A 13,284-nucleotide genomic window follows, 5' to 3' on the forward strand; every position below is an offset into this window, starting at 1 on the left:
CTATTGTCAGTTAATCAGAAATGAAACAAACTTGTTTTATCATCTTATTTACATTCATGATTTGTGTACAGGGGCGTAGCACCAAATCCTGGGCCCTATCCATAAGCAGGCTCTGTGGGCCCCCAGTCTTTTCTCTCTTGATTTATGTCTCTGTCATGCACCTTTATTTTTAAAAATTTAATTTTATTATAAATTTTAATTTTTTTGTGAGTTTACTTTCTTTCAGTTTCCTTCCCTTTTTTGTAACCCAGATATTTTTTGGGGGAAATACGTGTTTAAATGAATCCCAGAGCAGGGGCAGAATAAACCATTTTGTGCCTTTAATGGGTGAAAAGGGTTTTTACATAGTTTTATCTCGCAACCAATTTATTCAGCCCATTTAAATTTAGTCATGACGTGTATATTTAATATGTTGTGTATACATTTGCATTATTTGGTTTTACATCTAGGCAAAAGAACTTCCTTATTTTGATTTTTTCCCCTATCAAGCAGGATTTTTTTTTTGAATTAACAGCACATCTGTCTGGATATTAAATGCATTTCAGATTATTCATTGGAGGCATAACAAATACAGACTTTTTGGCAGCAAGGAAAGCATCCATTTTGAGAACAGAATTTGCATATTGTTCTAAAAATGTAACATTTTTAGAATATTGTGACACAAAAAAAGTATATTTATGTGTCAGTGTATTCAGTATTAATTCAGGTTTGAATACAGATTAATTCATTTGAATCGGCAAAACAACGCTTTTCAAATCAGAGAATTGAAGATTTTTTTTTCTATTTTAACACAAAGACCAAATGTTCCAGTTACTTTATCCAGAGTGTTTCTTTATTTTGGTGTTTTGAAATACAATGTCAGACCCCCCCCCCCCCATTATTCTCCACTTGTACAAAATTGATCCAAACAAATGTGTGCACAGATGAAAACACAGTGCCAAGTATAAAATGACTTCTCATCAAGAAAAACGGTGCAAAACTTAAAAAAAAAAAAAAAAGAAACACAATGTCCCTGCACATATAAAAATAAATTAATACTTTGTGTGTCCAGTCACTGTCAACCTTTTTTATTTTTTGTCTGGTCCTAAAAGATTCACACACACAAACTGAGGCTTCATTGGCTTTCCTTCACACCAGCACGGCCAATCACAATCACTTATGTACACCAACGGCCAATGAGAAAGGTTTATGTACACTTGACGAGGTAAAAACTGTGCCACTGCGACACACTTCCTTCCCCCTACAAACAGCTATATACAGCGGCACCCCCCCCCAATCAGCCAACTATCAAGTAGCTTCTAGCTTTCAAACACAACACAGAGAAGAAGTTATTAAAAGGGTTTACAGCAAGATTCGACTGTATGAAGGAAAAAAAATACAAACAAAACTTTACACAGTAGTACAAAATGATGTTAAGTTGCAACACCAGCGGGCTTTTAAAATATATCATCTTATGCCCATTACACAAAAAACTCCCAATAAATAAAAAGCACAATACAAAGTTGGCTTTGATATTAGAGAATGCAGCAGAATAATATTTCCTGGTTTTATTAAAGAGACAACACGTCCAGCCTGACGTGTTTTTTTTTTTAATAATCTGTCGCCTTAGAAAGGCAGCTTAATTACTAGTAGCGTTGTGAAGAATTGGGCTGAGTGACAGGGACACAGGTAAAAGGAAAACAAATCGCGCCTTCCCCCCTTGGCCTCAGGCACTTGGGTTTGGACCCTGATTGGCCAGTCCTGACTGCTGTGGGTTTTTAGCGGCCGCTGCTGTCGGCCTTTTAGGTCCTGATAGGCTGGTCCTGCTCGAGAGGTAGGTGCAGCAGGGGGCTCAATCAGGAAGATGAAACGTAAAAACTTCCGCACGCTGACAACCAACTGCATAATTTCTCTTTGTGAGTCTGTGGATTAAAGCATCCCTCTGAACATTCAACTTGCTGTTTTTTTGTTGTTGTTTTTTTTTTACATTTCACTTCCCTGAGTGAGCCCCCTGAATCTGGCCCAGAGATGAGACAGTCAAAAGCAAGGCTTCTGTGGTGACCGTACGAGGCTTGGCTCACTGACATTAATGGATCTGCACAAACGTTGTGAAAGAGACACGGGGAGAGAGGCAACAGCAAGAACATGTGGAATATTTTCACCAGCCTCTCACCCAATATTCCCCTCGGGATCGCTGCGAGACAGATGTCAAACATACATCTGCTACTGTGAAGTCCTGTGGTGGGGAGTTGTAGTTTTTATATTCATGTATTTCTGCTATTTTAGTATGTTGTGTGTGTGTGTGTGTGTGTGTGTGCTAGCTTGTGTGCTGAGTGCACGACTCTGGTTAGCGGAGGCCCCTGAGAGAGTGAGACAGCAGAGAGACCAGACCGAGAATTATCGTTGGTGTGGAGGATGGAGAAGCAGTGAGAGAAATGTGGAGACAAAGGAAAACAGCATGAAACAGGACACGGCAACAAGAGAATGAGGAGAAATTAGAAGAAGCAAGATGATGAGATTAGAGTAGAAACATTGAGAGAAACTCATTGATGGAAAAGGTAAGCAAACACACCATGTGCTTTTTTTAACTAACACACTAAGTTGCTACCAGTGATATCAAACGCAAATGATCTCAGTGACAAAATAAGAACCTGAAGCAGCCCTAAAGCTAAAACCTAAAAACAAAATCTAAAAATTGGATGGACATAAATATTACAAACGAAGACAAAATGTTGTGTTAAGACTGTAACCTGAAAAAATAGCAAAAAAATAAAACCCTGACAGTCAACTACAATGAGCTGGTGACTGCAGATCAATGCCGCCACTCACAATGCTAGTGTATTAGCAAAGAATAACACAGATCTCTCTGCTGCCAATGTTCTCATCACTGAACCACGAAGTTGACGAACAGGCTGATCTCCCGAAGACTCTGCATATTTATTAAAAAAAACAAAGCAAAAAAAAAAGTAAAGAGTATCTGCCGTCATGTTTTCTCCTGCCCTGCAACGCCCACGGCCTTCTCTGCTAGCCGCGGCTTCTGTGCCCCCGAGGCGTGTGTGTCAGCATGTGCATGCTGCAGTGCCAGGAAGGGGTTGGCGGTGATGGCGCCTTGGCCCTGGCTCTGGGCGGCGGGCAGCAGGTTGTTGATGGGCAGCTGAGCGGAGGAGAGCGGGATGGAGGGAATCTGGGCAGAGGAGGAAAGGGATTGCAGCTGCTGGAGGTCCTGCTGCTGCTGCATCAGTTGGTAGAGCAACACCTGCTGCTGCTCCTGGGAGAGAGAGAGAGGAGGGAGGGGAGGAGGCAAAGAGGGAGGAAGAGGAGAGAGCGAAAGTTTAAGACAAGAATGGAAATGTGAGTTGGATAAGAAGGATGAGGGAAGGAGAGGAAGACAGCAGAAAAAAAGAAGAGTTAATAAGCTTGGTGATTTAGGCCATTGTGAAAGGAAAATTGTAGCTTAGTGTCTTTGTGTGTGTTTAACTGTGTGTGATAGTGGTGATGGCAGTGAGGAGTTGCAAGCCTGCCTGTGTGTGCGTGCGTGCGTGTGTGTGTGCGTGTGTGTGTGTCGTACCGCTGAGGGTTGTGAGGACAGCAGCTGCTGGAGCTGATGCTGCTGCAGGAGGAGTCTGTGCTGCTCAGACAGCAGGCCGAGTCGCGCAGCGCTGACAGGACACAAACAATTCACAGTCAGTCACACACACAATAAACACTCCTTATCAGCTCTGAGCAACACACACTTTAATACACAATCTCAAAACATTAGAGGTTTAAGACTTTGTGATATTGCAAAAAAAAGGGGGGAGGGTATGAATTCACATAACCACACACAAAACATGCAGCACAAAATCTCTTGTGACAGACTTCAGAGACACGAAAGAAACGGAGCTACAGGTTGCTGTGATGCTAAATTGACTTCTGTCTCACCTGTTCTTACTAGTTGCTGAGCTGCACGAATCCAACATGCAAGCAAAGGTAAAGAAAAAGGAGAAGGTGCAATTGAGTTCACCTACAAACATCTTTGAAAACCAAGAGATGAAGCTGCAAGACATGGCTGTTCCCTGACATCAGGAATGATTGTTGTGTTTTCAGTTCTTTAAAGGTTCTGTATATGACATTCAGAGCATTAGCATCGTGGGGAAGAACTATTTGCTGTGATAATATAGCGAAGTAATGACATCCTGAGCTAAAACACACCTATCTTTGTCACATTTTTATTTACAGAATTAATTAGTATTATGAGCACTTTGTTCAGGCTATGTCTGTGTTTTTTTTGTAGCTTTAGCTTTTTACAAATTTCTTGCTAATTTTTAGGCCATTTCTTCTTAAATTGCTCATTGCCTTCTTCCCATAATTTTGTCGAAAGAAGTCAAGCCAATTTGCTTAGGTTTCAAAGGCTTAATGTATGCACCAAAAAATCAAAACAAAACAAATTAAAGTCCTTATAAGTGAAAACCTACATGTCAATAATCAATAAATCATTTTCTGGTTCTGATTGTGTGTTTTTTTTTTTTTTTTCCTACTCCGAGCCTCTCTGGTTGTTGCGTGAATACTGAATAACAGTGCATGCTTTTCCAGTTTGCAAACATCTACGGCCACTGTTCTTCTTCTCTGAGTTAGCAACTAATTGCTAACAGCTGCTTTTTAAATCTCCTGCAGTGTGGTCGCAAAAACATAATACGAAATCAAAATGTCACACCCGTGCTGCCCATGGTTACGGCTTTACTTTTTACACCGACCTCTTTTTGCTGCTGTCATACTGCTGATATACTCTGAATGTGGAGATTTTTAATCCACTGACAGTTGTTGGATTTGTTGGGGTGGGTGATCTGACACCACATGCTTTTATTGCATTACTAACATGAAATAACATTCATCCTTCATTAGTGAGCATAACTTGTTCCCGTCTTTCACTTTTGTCAACTATAACTAACTAAAAGGTTTTAATTACCGTTTTATCAGAAAAAGATTTCAGGATGAAAAAAGCAGCCGTCAGACGTACCTATTATTAACAGGCAACGTGACGCCGGTAGCTGCTCCTGTAGTGTGTGTGTGAGGGCTGGCTGTGCCTGCTGGCGTCTGGATCACCCCGTTCAGCGCCCCGACAATTCCCCCCATGCCCAGTGCGCTGCCTGCACCCAGAGCACCCATCAGTCCCGCCACCCCTCCCAGCCCTGCCGGGGCCGCTCCCACAGCAGCGACTCCATTCAGCTGCGGCTGGGGCGGGCTCTGGGAGACGGAGGGAGGGGTGGAGAGAGATGAGGTGGAGCCACTACTGCTGTGGCCACCACATGATGCCCCGTCCTGAGGGACAGAAAAACCATTAATAGTAACATCCACTTGATGATATTCTTATTCACAAATGTAGACTGATCACTCTAATTTATCATGCAATGAGGTGTAAAATAATGACATTACCTCATATAACCAAACTTAACCATCTACTGCCTACATCACTGAACCTTAACTAACTCAATTATTATATTAATGGTATGATATTGCTTCATCTTGTGCTTTTGCTGTTTGTTCTTACCTGAGCTGCCATGGGTAAAGACGAGTCAGTGGCTCCCACATGGGTTCCTTTCACATCTGCAACAGAAATCAAAGCAGGTTTAGATTCTCTTTGTCTACATTTCATCAATAATTCTGCCGATTATGTTTTAACCAACAACTGTTTCGTCTATATGAAGTGTCAGAAAAATATGGGGAAAGGCCTGAGGTGATGTGAATAAATATTTTGTACGATATTCAATTCAAAATCATAAAAAACAGGAAAGCTTTTCACATCTGAGATGCTGAAGCCAGAAAATAATTGTCATTTTGCTCTAATAAACAGCTGTAAAGATGAATTAGTAATCAAAGCTGTGCATCTGTATTCTCTCCATCAACTTTTATTTTAATCTACTATTTTTTTTTCAGTTCTTGTATCTGTGGCTGCATTTACGCTGCCTGTTCAAGACAGAACAACATACTATTGTGCTGCTTCTGCGTTCTGTATATAATGTCTGATTACGAAAAAGGGGGGACAAAGTGGTCTCTCCTCTGAGCTGGGACCAGAGGAAGTAACAGCCCCGAAACGGCTGTGTAAAACGTAAAACCAGAAAGACGAAAAAATGGCACGAGTGTGACGTTTTGACAATGTGTTTATGCATACGCCCCACCATGGGACATTTAAATAGCAGCTGTTAGCACAGCAGCTTATTCAGAAAAGAAGAGTTTCCGTAAATGCCCGCAAATTGGGAAAAGATTCAGGAGCTCCTTACCCTCCAAGCAGAGGAGATCAGCTGTCATATATCAGAGAAGGTAAATGATTGTGATTAAAATGTTATGCCTTTGTTAATATTCATAAAGCACTACCAACACGTGTATTACATGTCAAACTAGAGGCGGACATTCGTGTGTTTAACGCCACGCCCGTCATGACTCTTTTGATTGTGGGATACCACTATGCAGTGTACAATCACACACTGAAGCGGCATGATGCCGCCATTATTTGGCTCAGTGTAAAAGTGCGAGGCTGTGTAAAGGGGGGACTTTGTTGCAGCCCTATAGCACAATCTCTGTGTAAAAGCAGCTTGTGTGTGTGTGTGTGTGTGTGTGTGTGTGTGTGTGTGTGTGTGTGTGTGTGTGTACCAGAGGAGGCCGTGGTGGGGGTGAAAGGCACTGATAGCTGAGCGCTGAGAAGCTGCAGTCTCTCTTTCTTCATGGTCAGAGTTTTGATCTGCTCCTCCAGCCTCCTGTTCTCTTCCTGCAGCTGGTGGAGAGACTTCAACATGCCCACCACTGAAAGAGACGGAGAAAGAGAGACAAGAAGGACAAAGTGATTGGTTTGATCAGAGCGTTTATGTGTCGCAGAGCAGGAGCACTTTGTTCTTCCTGCTTAAAAGACATTTTGTGCATCTCTTTGCTCTGAGTTGTCGATTTACTGTAAGGCAGAGAGGAAAATCATTCAAATTTGCAGTGATTAAGTTCATGTGGTTGCAGTGTGAGGTCAACACAGGCTTTTCAAATTCAAAATGCTTTTGCCTACATTTTAAATGAAATGCTTTGGACTTTTTAGATGAAGCTGTATTGGGAGTGATCTTTTCACAAGAAAGAAAAGCCATGTACCTATGCTAAGCCCCAACACAAAAAACAGGTGACTGATTAGACAGATGTACACCACGAAAAGGTCAGAGGTCAAGGTCAGCTACAGAAAAGTGACCCTGGCACCTGTGCAGAGTCAGTGACAAGGACAACTCAGTGAGGAGGGTATGCACACACAGGAGCTTAAACCAAAGTCCAGATGAAGGACAACCTTTCCAACAACGAGGCGACCTTCCCTTTTGAATTTTTACTTTATAGATCCCTGAAAGGCTGTTCGGATAGCCACATTACTGACAGTAATTGACAGTAACAGAAAAAGCGAGAAAGTGAATGAAAAGACAGATTGAGAGAACATGGGAACGGTAGCAGCTGGAAGGCAAAAGGGTGATGGATCACTTGATAGGAAGAGAGAGATGGGCAAAGAGGGTGGAAGGGGCTGGGTAATAAACCTCACTACTTTTCTGGTACAGAAATGTTTGACAAGTACTGAAAAATGGACAGCAAATGTTGTGTTTTTGTTTAAGAACATTTAATCCTGTTGTTAAATTAAAAAGTTATCAGGATAAGGCACTGAAATAGTATCGTTTTGCCATTGGAGAAGAGTGTCAGGTATTGCATCCTGTGAGTGCATCCTTGTGCGTCTTCAGGTGTGTGTGTGTGTGTGTGTGTGTGTGTGTGTGTGTGTGTGTGTCCTCTCACCGTCTCCCTGCGCTCCCTGCTGCAGCAGGAAGCTCTGCCCTTCATTCCACTGCCTCTCCAGGAGCTGCTCTATGCTGGTGGCCACCGGGGGCAGCGTCTCCCCGCCGCCTCCCCCCGCCCCTAGCAACCCCAGCCCGGGCCCCGGCAACGACCCCGAGGAGTCATAGCGGATCTGCAGGCCACCAATGGGAGAGCTGAATGAAGGGAGAGAGAGGGAGAGAGAGAGCATGGATAGAAGGGGAGAGATAGAGAGGTCAATGGGGAGATTAATGACCCAACATAAACGTCAGACAAACATAGACACTGCTGGCTATAAAACTACATCAATTTGTTGTTACAGTGGCCTCTAATGAAAAGGGGCCAGGCTTTCTGTCTGTGTGTGTGAGGCGGAGAGAGAGGGAGAAAGAGAGGGAGAGAGAAGAAGAAAGTGGACATGCAAGAGGGAGAGAGACAGACAGAGGAAAGTGGACTGTCTTCATGCAATAAATCTCAGTGTGTGTGTGTGTGCGGAGACAATCTGTTGAGTGTGGACAAGGGGAATAGAGGGACAGCAGGAGAGAGCAAGGAGGACAGACAGAGAGGTGCGTAATGTGGGGGGAAAGTAAAAGAAATGCAAAGTGGTGACAAGATTTTTCCACTTTTGAATCACAGCGCAAAGTTAAATTCACTCAGATTTTGGGTGTCGATGTCTCATTATAATCCAAAATGTTGGATGCAAAAATGTGTCAACTATATTTATATGAAGACATTAAATTGTTGAACTACAAAATCCTCAAGGCATTTATTAAATGTGCTGCTTTAATGAGAAAATCTAATTTCCTAAGTCACCATATTCTTGGTTTACAATATTTCCTTTTAAAATAAATGCCACCCTTTCCAACACAGACAAATTACATCCCATAAATGCAAAATGTGAAATAAAACAGGTGCAGTGTGAAAATAAATAAACCAAAAAAATAAAAATTGGAACCAACCTCATCAAGTGAAATTATCCATCCCACAAAGACGAAGAAACAAACAAATTTGTCTCATCAATATTCCCATCCTGAGACATCCATGTAAATACTCCCAACTGGAGGAGATGCCGAAAATCATCAGACTGTCCGTCCATGTGTGATTAAACCCACGGAAAAAAAAAAAAAATCTAACTGGAGTTGAAGGATGGTTACCACCTTCAAAAAACACAAGTTATCGTTGGCTGAGAGAGCGAGAATTGCCTGTAGGGGTGAGAGCGAAAGGGAGAGTGTGCATGTGTGTGTGTGAGGAGTGAGAGGAAGAGAGAGGAGACGAGGGGCCAGCGGAGGGAAAAGCAGAGAGGGGGGGATGGGTGAAGTAGGGGGGGCAGCGAGGAATGTAAATGGGGAGGGATGGGTGGGCATCTGTGTGTGTGTGTGTGTGTGTACTCACCGCGGGGTGGTCTTGGGAGAAGCTCTTATGGAGAAGCCCTGAGCTCCGACGCCGCTGCTGCCGTCTCCAACCTCCTGATCTGCGCGCACACACACAAACACACACACACACACACACACACAAAAATCAATTGTACATCTAAGACCAAGCCCGCACTAAGCCGGCTGAAGTTGAACACTTTGTGTGTATTCATCCACATTAACATTTCCAGGTCATTTTTGTAAAGTTTTCCATCTACACATAAACACCTGTACAATCGCAAAACAGCTAAATATCTTTTTTGTTTTATTTTGGTGGGTAAACCACAAAACTGAGCTTCACAGCCAACATATGGTAAAGAGTGAGACAACAGCCAGGTTATCCTGTGCTCTCTGACATCACACATACTGTGTTTTAACATAACTAGAGCTGCCACAATTAATCGATAAGTTGTCAACTAATAAATTAATCACCAGCTAATTCAGTAAGAGTAATTCTCTGATTATAGCTTCTTAAAAGTGTTTTCTTTCAGGTTTCTTTCGTCCTCTATTGACAGTAAACTGAATATCTTTGGCGGTGGACAAGACAAGACATTTGAGGACATCATTTAGGGATCTGGGAAACACTGCTCAATTTTAAAACCAAACAACTTATAGATTAATCAAGAAAATAATCAACAGACTAACTGATAATGAAAAGAATTTTAATTTGCAGCACTAAATACAACCTCACTCATGATTTAATTGTTCTCATTTCTAGATTTGTCCTGTTTCTCGACAAATAACACCAGGAAAAAAAACAAAACAAAAACAAACAAACAAACAAACAAAAAACCCCAAGCATTTCAAAATAAATAAATAAATAAATCTAAAAAAGCCTTATGAATGCATTGCGTGATAGGCTATGGGGCTGCAAATTGCTTTTATTTTTAAAAGCAATTTAAATGTTGATCATTTTCTCAATCGATTGATTAGTTGTTTGGTTGATCAGTGTTTATCAAAACCCAAGGTGGCATTCTTGTTTTGTCAACAACCTAAAGATATTCAGTTTGACAGATGAGTAAATAAACCAGAGAGTATTCACATCTCAGAAACTGGAGTCAGAGAACTTAAATTGTTCGATAATATTTATTATAAATTCAATTGGAGATTGATTCAATACTTGACAATGTATCAATTTATCGTTGCAGGTCTAGGCTGTATTAACATTTAAAATGAAGGTTTATGAAAAAATATTTTCCTCCTCCTATTGTTCTTTTTGGGGCCCTCTTTAACATCTCAAACTAAATTTAACATTGTTTTATGAGCTTCATACTTGATAAATTTTACTCATTTTAAAACAAGTTATGACAAACATGACTTTGAACCGATGACTCCCACTATAACACACATGGTTAAAATACTAAGGATTTTCATACACTCCATATCTGTGATTGGTGTTGACAGCACATTTAAACAGCACTACCGCTTCCCAAATTCCAAGTATGTCTATTTGGATTTCTTTTATTGGAGTTTTATAAAGCTTTGATAGGAGATCTGAACAGGCTTACAGTGCAGACTTTTCCAAAAGCTCTGGTGTCCTCACCCACACTTAAACAGTTTTAAGATTTTTCTGCTCTGGAGACAGCTCAGTTTTGGGTAAAAACACTGTGTCAAAGAGGAGCAGCGTGGAAAGACTGTAATACTTGTGGCCCTGCAAACTCCGAAACTTTTTCTCTCTGCCTTTGTATCTCTTTCACACACGAGCCTACATTCAAAGTGCCTGTGCGTTTCTCTCTCCCTCTACCTTCTGTGAGAGTCTCTACCTCCTCCCTCCGGGCCCCTGGCCAGACGCTTCTTTTCATTTTCCTCAGTGAGAGTAATGAATCACACATGCACACACGCAAACGCACACTTCTGCATTTACACACTCACACAAACTCCCCTCTACTTAAGACGGTCAATCCCAGCTTTTACCCCCACCAGGTCACCACTCTAGTCCCTCGCTCGCCTTCTTTTTCAAGTCCTTTTTCTCTCATAACCCTTTCCGTCCTGGCACCTCCCTCCAGACACTCAAAAGCAAAGAGAGACGGCTGCCAAAGTAAACAGGCTACATGCATACAAACACACGCACACCTTGCACGTCTGTGCTCACATGACCCTCACTGGTTCACAAACAGAAATTCATGATTGTGTAGCTGTTCACACGTGCTGTACACAACTGTGTGCACAACTTTACGGTGGGGGCCTGGAAAATGAGATTGAGAAATTCCATGACTTTCCATGAATTTCAGGTTGTCCATGACCGTGGGAACCCTGCATATATAAAAATAAAAACATAGAACTCTACTCTAAATATACATATTGATTGACAATGCACTTTAAACTCACCACTGCCATTTATTTATTGATATTTAAGACACACTTCAAATGATCATTTATGCTCAGAGTTATTTGTCACTGTTTCATTTTATCATTACCTGTGCTTCTTTTTTATCTTGTCTTAATGTTTCAAATTCAGCTTTAATTTAATGTTTTTATTTCTTTTGTGTACATATGTCAACATGAAAGTACACAGACATAATTTCCTCGTCCATCTACAATGACAAATAAAGTGTCTGATGTCTTACATATAAAATGGAATATCAAACAATATATGAATATGCAAATTTTCAATTTTAATGCACACGCACATCCAAAATTCTATTTTTGTTAAACGAAATCTAACATTTATCTAAAACAAAATCTACTTTTTTTCTAATGAAGTGAAAAAAGTTGTCGCTAAAGTGTGACAATTTCCTCTGCTACCAAACCGTTTTCTAAAAGTTACACAAAGCTTGCTTGTGTCGACACACAGGAACCTGCATATTCTTTATCTGTTCGCGCGCACACGCACACACGCGCACACGCGCACACACACACACACACGCGCGCACACACAGCCCTGTGGCCTCCTGTCATTCAGCCTGATTAGTGAGTTGACCTGCGGGTCAGGGTGGATCTGGCTCTGATGACTGCTGACCGGCAGCAGGAACTACCTACCTTCCTCCTCCTCCTCCTCGCTCTTAACTCTCTCTCCTCCTCCCCCTTCTTCTCTCCTCTCTTTTCAACCAGATGTCTTGTATCAGGAAGTGGCTACTCTGATTACTAAAGCCATGTCTCACTCCTTCATCAGCTCCTCTGCACTGGACGGACAACAAACCGCCTGTTTTCTGCTGCAGGAGCTCCTGACGGCAGCTACCAGCTCAACACAACCCCGATCTTTCCCGAACACCAGCCACAGTTAAGAGCTCTAAACATGCATTTCATATGTGTGTGAGCCCATGTGCTGTATTTGTATGTGTGACAGAGAGGACGGTTGACAGAGGAGGGGGGACAATCACGGCACGTTACTGGTGCTGAGTGGGAGGAGCTTGAAGATATCACGAGTGCTGACCCTTGACCTCTCTGTGGGACTGAGGGGGCGTGACCTAGCGATTATCTCCCTCTCTTTCCCTCTCTAACACACATGCATGCATTTGTCACACGGGCACACACACGCATCATCACGTTAGGTATGCTGCCGTACCTGCTGGTGAGGCTTCGGATTGAGCGATGAGTGCTGCCATGGCTGAGTTGGGATTGAGCCGGTTACCAAACATATGCGAGGGAGCGAGGTTGAAGACTGACCCCGGCAGACCGCTCACCTGTAGACAGAGGCACAGATATGGACGAGAATAACCCACAAGGATATATGTTACTGAGATTGTAGTTACAAGTCATTTAGAAAACATTTTTTTAGAGAGGATTTTAAAAGAGCATGGACCAGAACCCATCCACAATGCAGTTATATGTCTCTTTAACTGTGCTCAAAGTTAAAGGATTTGAATCTTAAACAATTAACATCAAAGCACTGACTCAGGAGTTACACGGCTTCTATTAAATGGTGGAAATGCACGTCTGAGTTTAAAATCATTTTTCATTGAATTAGACATTATTTCAGGGCTACAATGGAAAATTATTTTGATGCGTTCCAATTTTAATTGTTCATATTCATTATGAATTTATCTGATATACACACTTATTTACATATTTATTTACACTCTTGTTGTGCGTATATATTTTACTTTTCCCGTCTATTCATGCAACTAATGATTTATGTCATTTACTTTATATTTTATCT

General features: G+C 41.7%; 1 protein-coding gene across 3 annotated transcripts in view; it reads right to left on the reverse strand.

The window, feature by feature from the left end:
• Positions 1 to 1,038: 1,038 nt before the first annotated feature.
• Positions 1,039 to 13,284, reverse strand: part of mllt10 (MLLT10 histone lysine methyltransferase DOT1L cofactor) — a 53,235-nt gene continuing 40,989 nt past the window's right edge. For 2 of the 3 annotated variants that reach the window (XM_088071805.1, XM_088071804.1), the window contains 9 exons: positions 12,691 to 12,808; positions 9,166 to 9,244; positions 7,759 to 7,952; positions 6,607 to 6,756; positions 5,507 to 5,562; positions 4,976 to 5,277; positions 3,901 to 3,921; positions 3,548 to 3,638; positions 1,039 to 3,247 (listed from right to left, as the gene is read on the reverse strand). In XM_088071805.1, the coding sequence (XP_087927931.1) occupies positions 2,963 to 3,247; positions 3,548 to 3,638; positions 3,901 to 3,921; positions 4,976 to 5,277; positions 5,507 to 5,562; positions 6,607 to 6,756; positions 7,759 to 7,952; positions 9,166 to 9,244; positions 12,691 to 12,808 (1,296 nt within the window). In that variant the 3' untranslated portion in view covers positions 1,039 to 2,962. The remainder of the gene's footprint in view (positions 3,248 to 3,547; positions 3,639 to 3,900; positions 3,922 to 4,975; positions 5,278 to 5,506; positions 5,563 to 6,606; positions 6,757 to 7,758; positions 7,953 to 9,165; positions 9,245 to 12,690; positions 12,809 to 13,284) is intronic. The other variant, XM_042510239.2, reaches the window with a different exon arrangement.

The sequence above is a fragment of the Plectropomus leopardus genome, chromosome 21 (assembly GCF_026936395.1).
Source record: "Plectropomus leopardus strain MGB_pleo_1.0 chromosome 21, ASM2693639v1, whole genome shotgun sequence".
Classification (NCBI taxonomy): Eukaryota; Metazoa; Chordata; class Actinopteri; order Perciformes; family Serranidae; genus Plectropomus; species Plectropomus leopardus.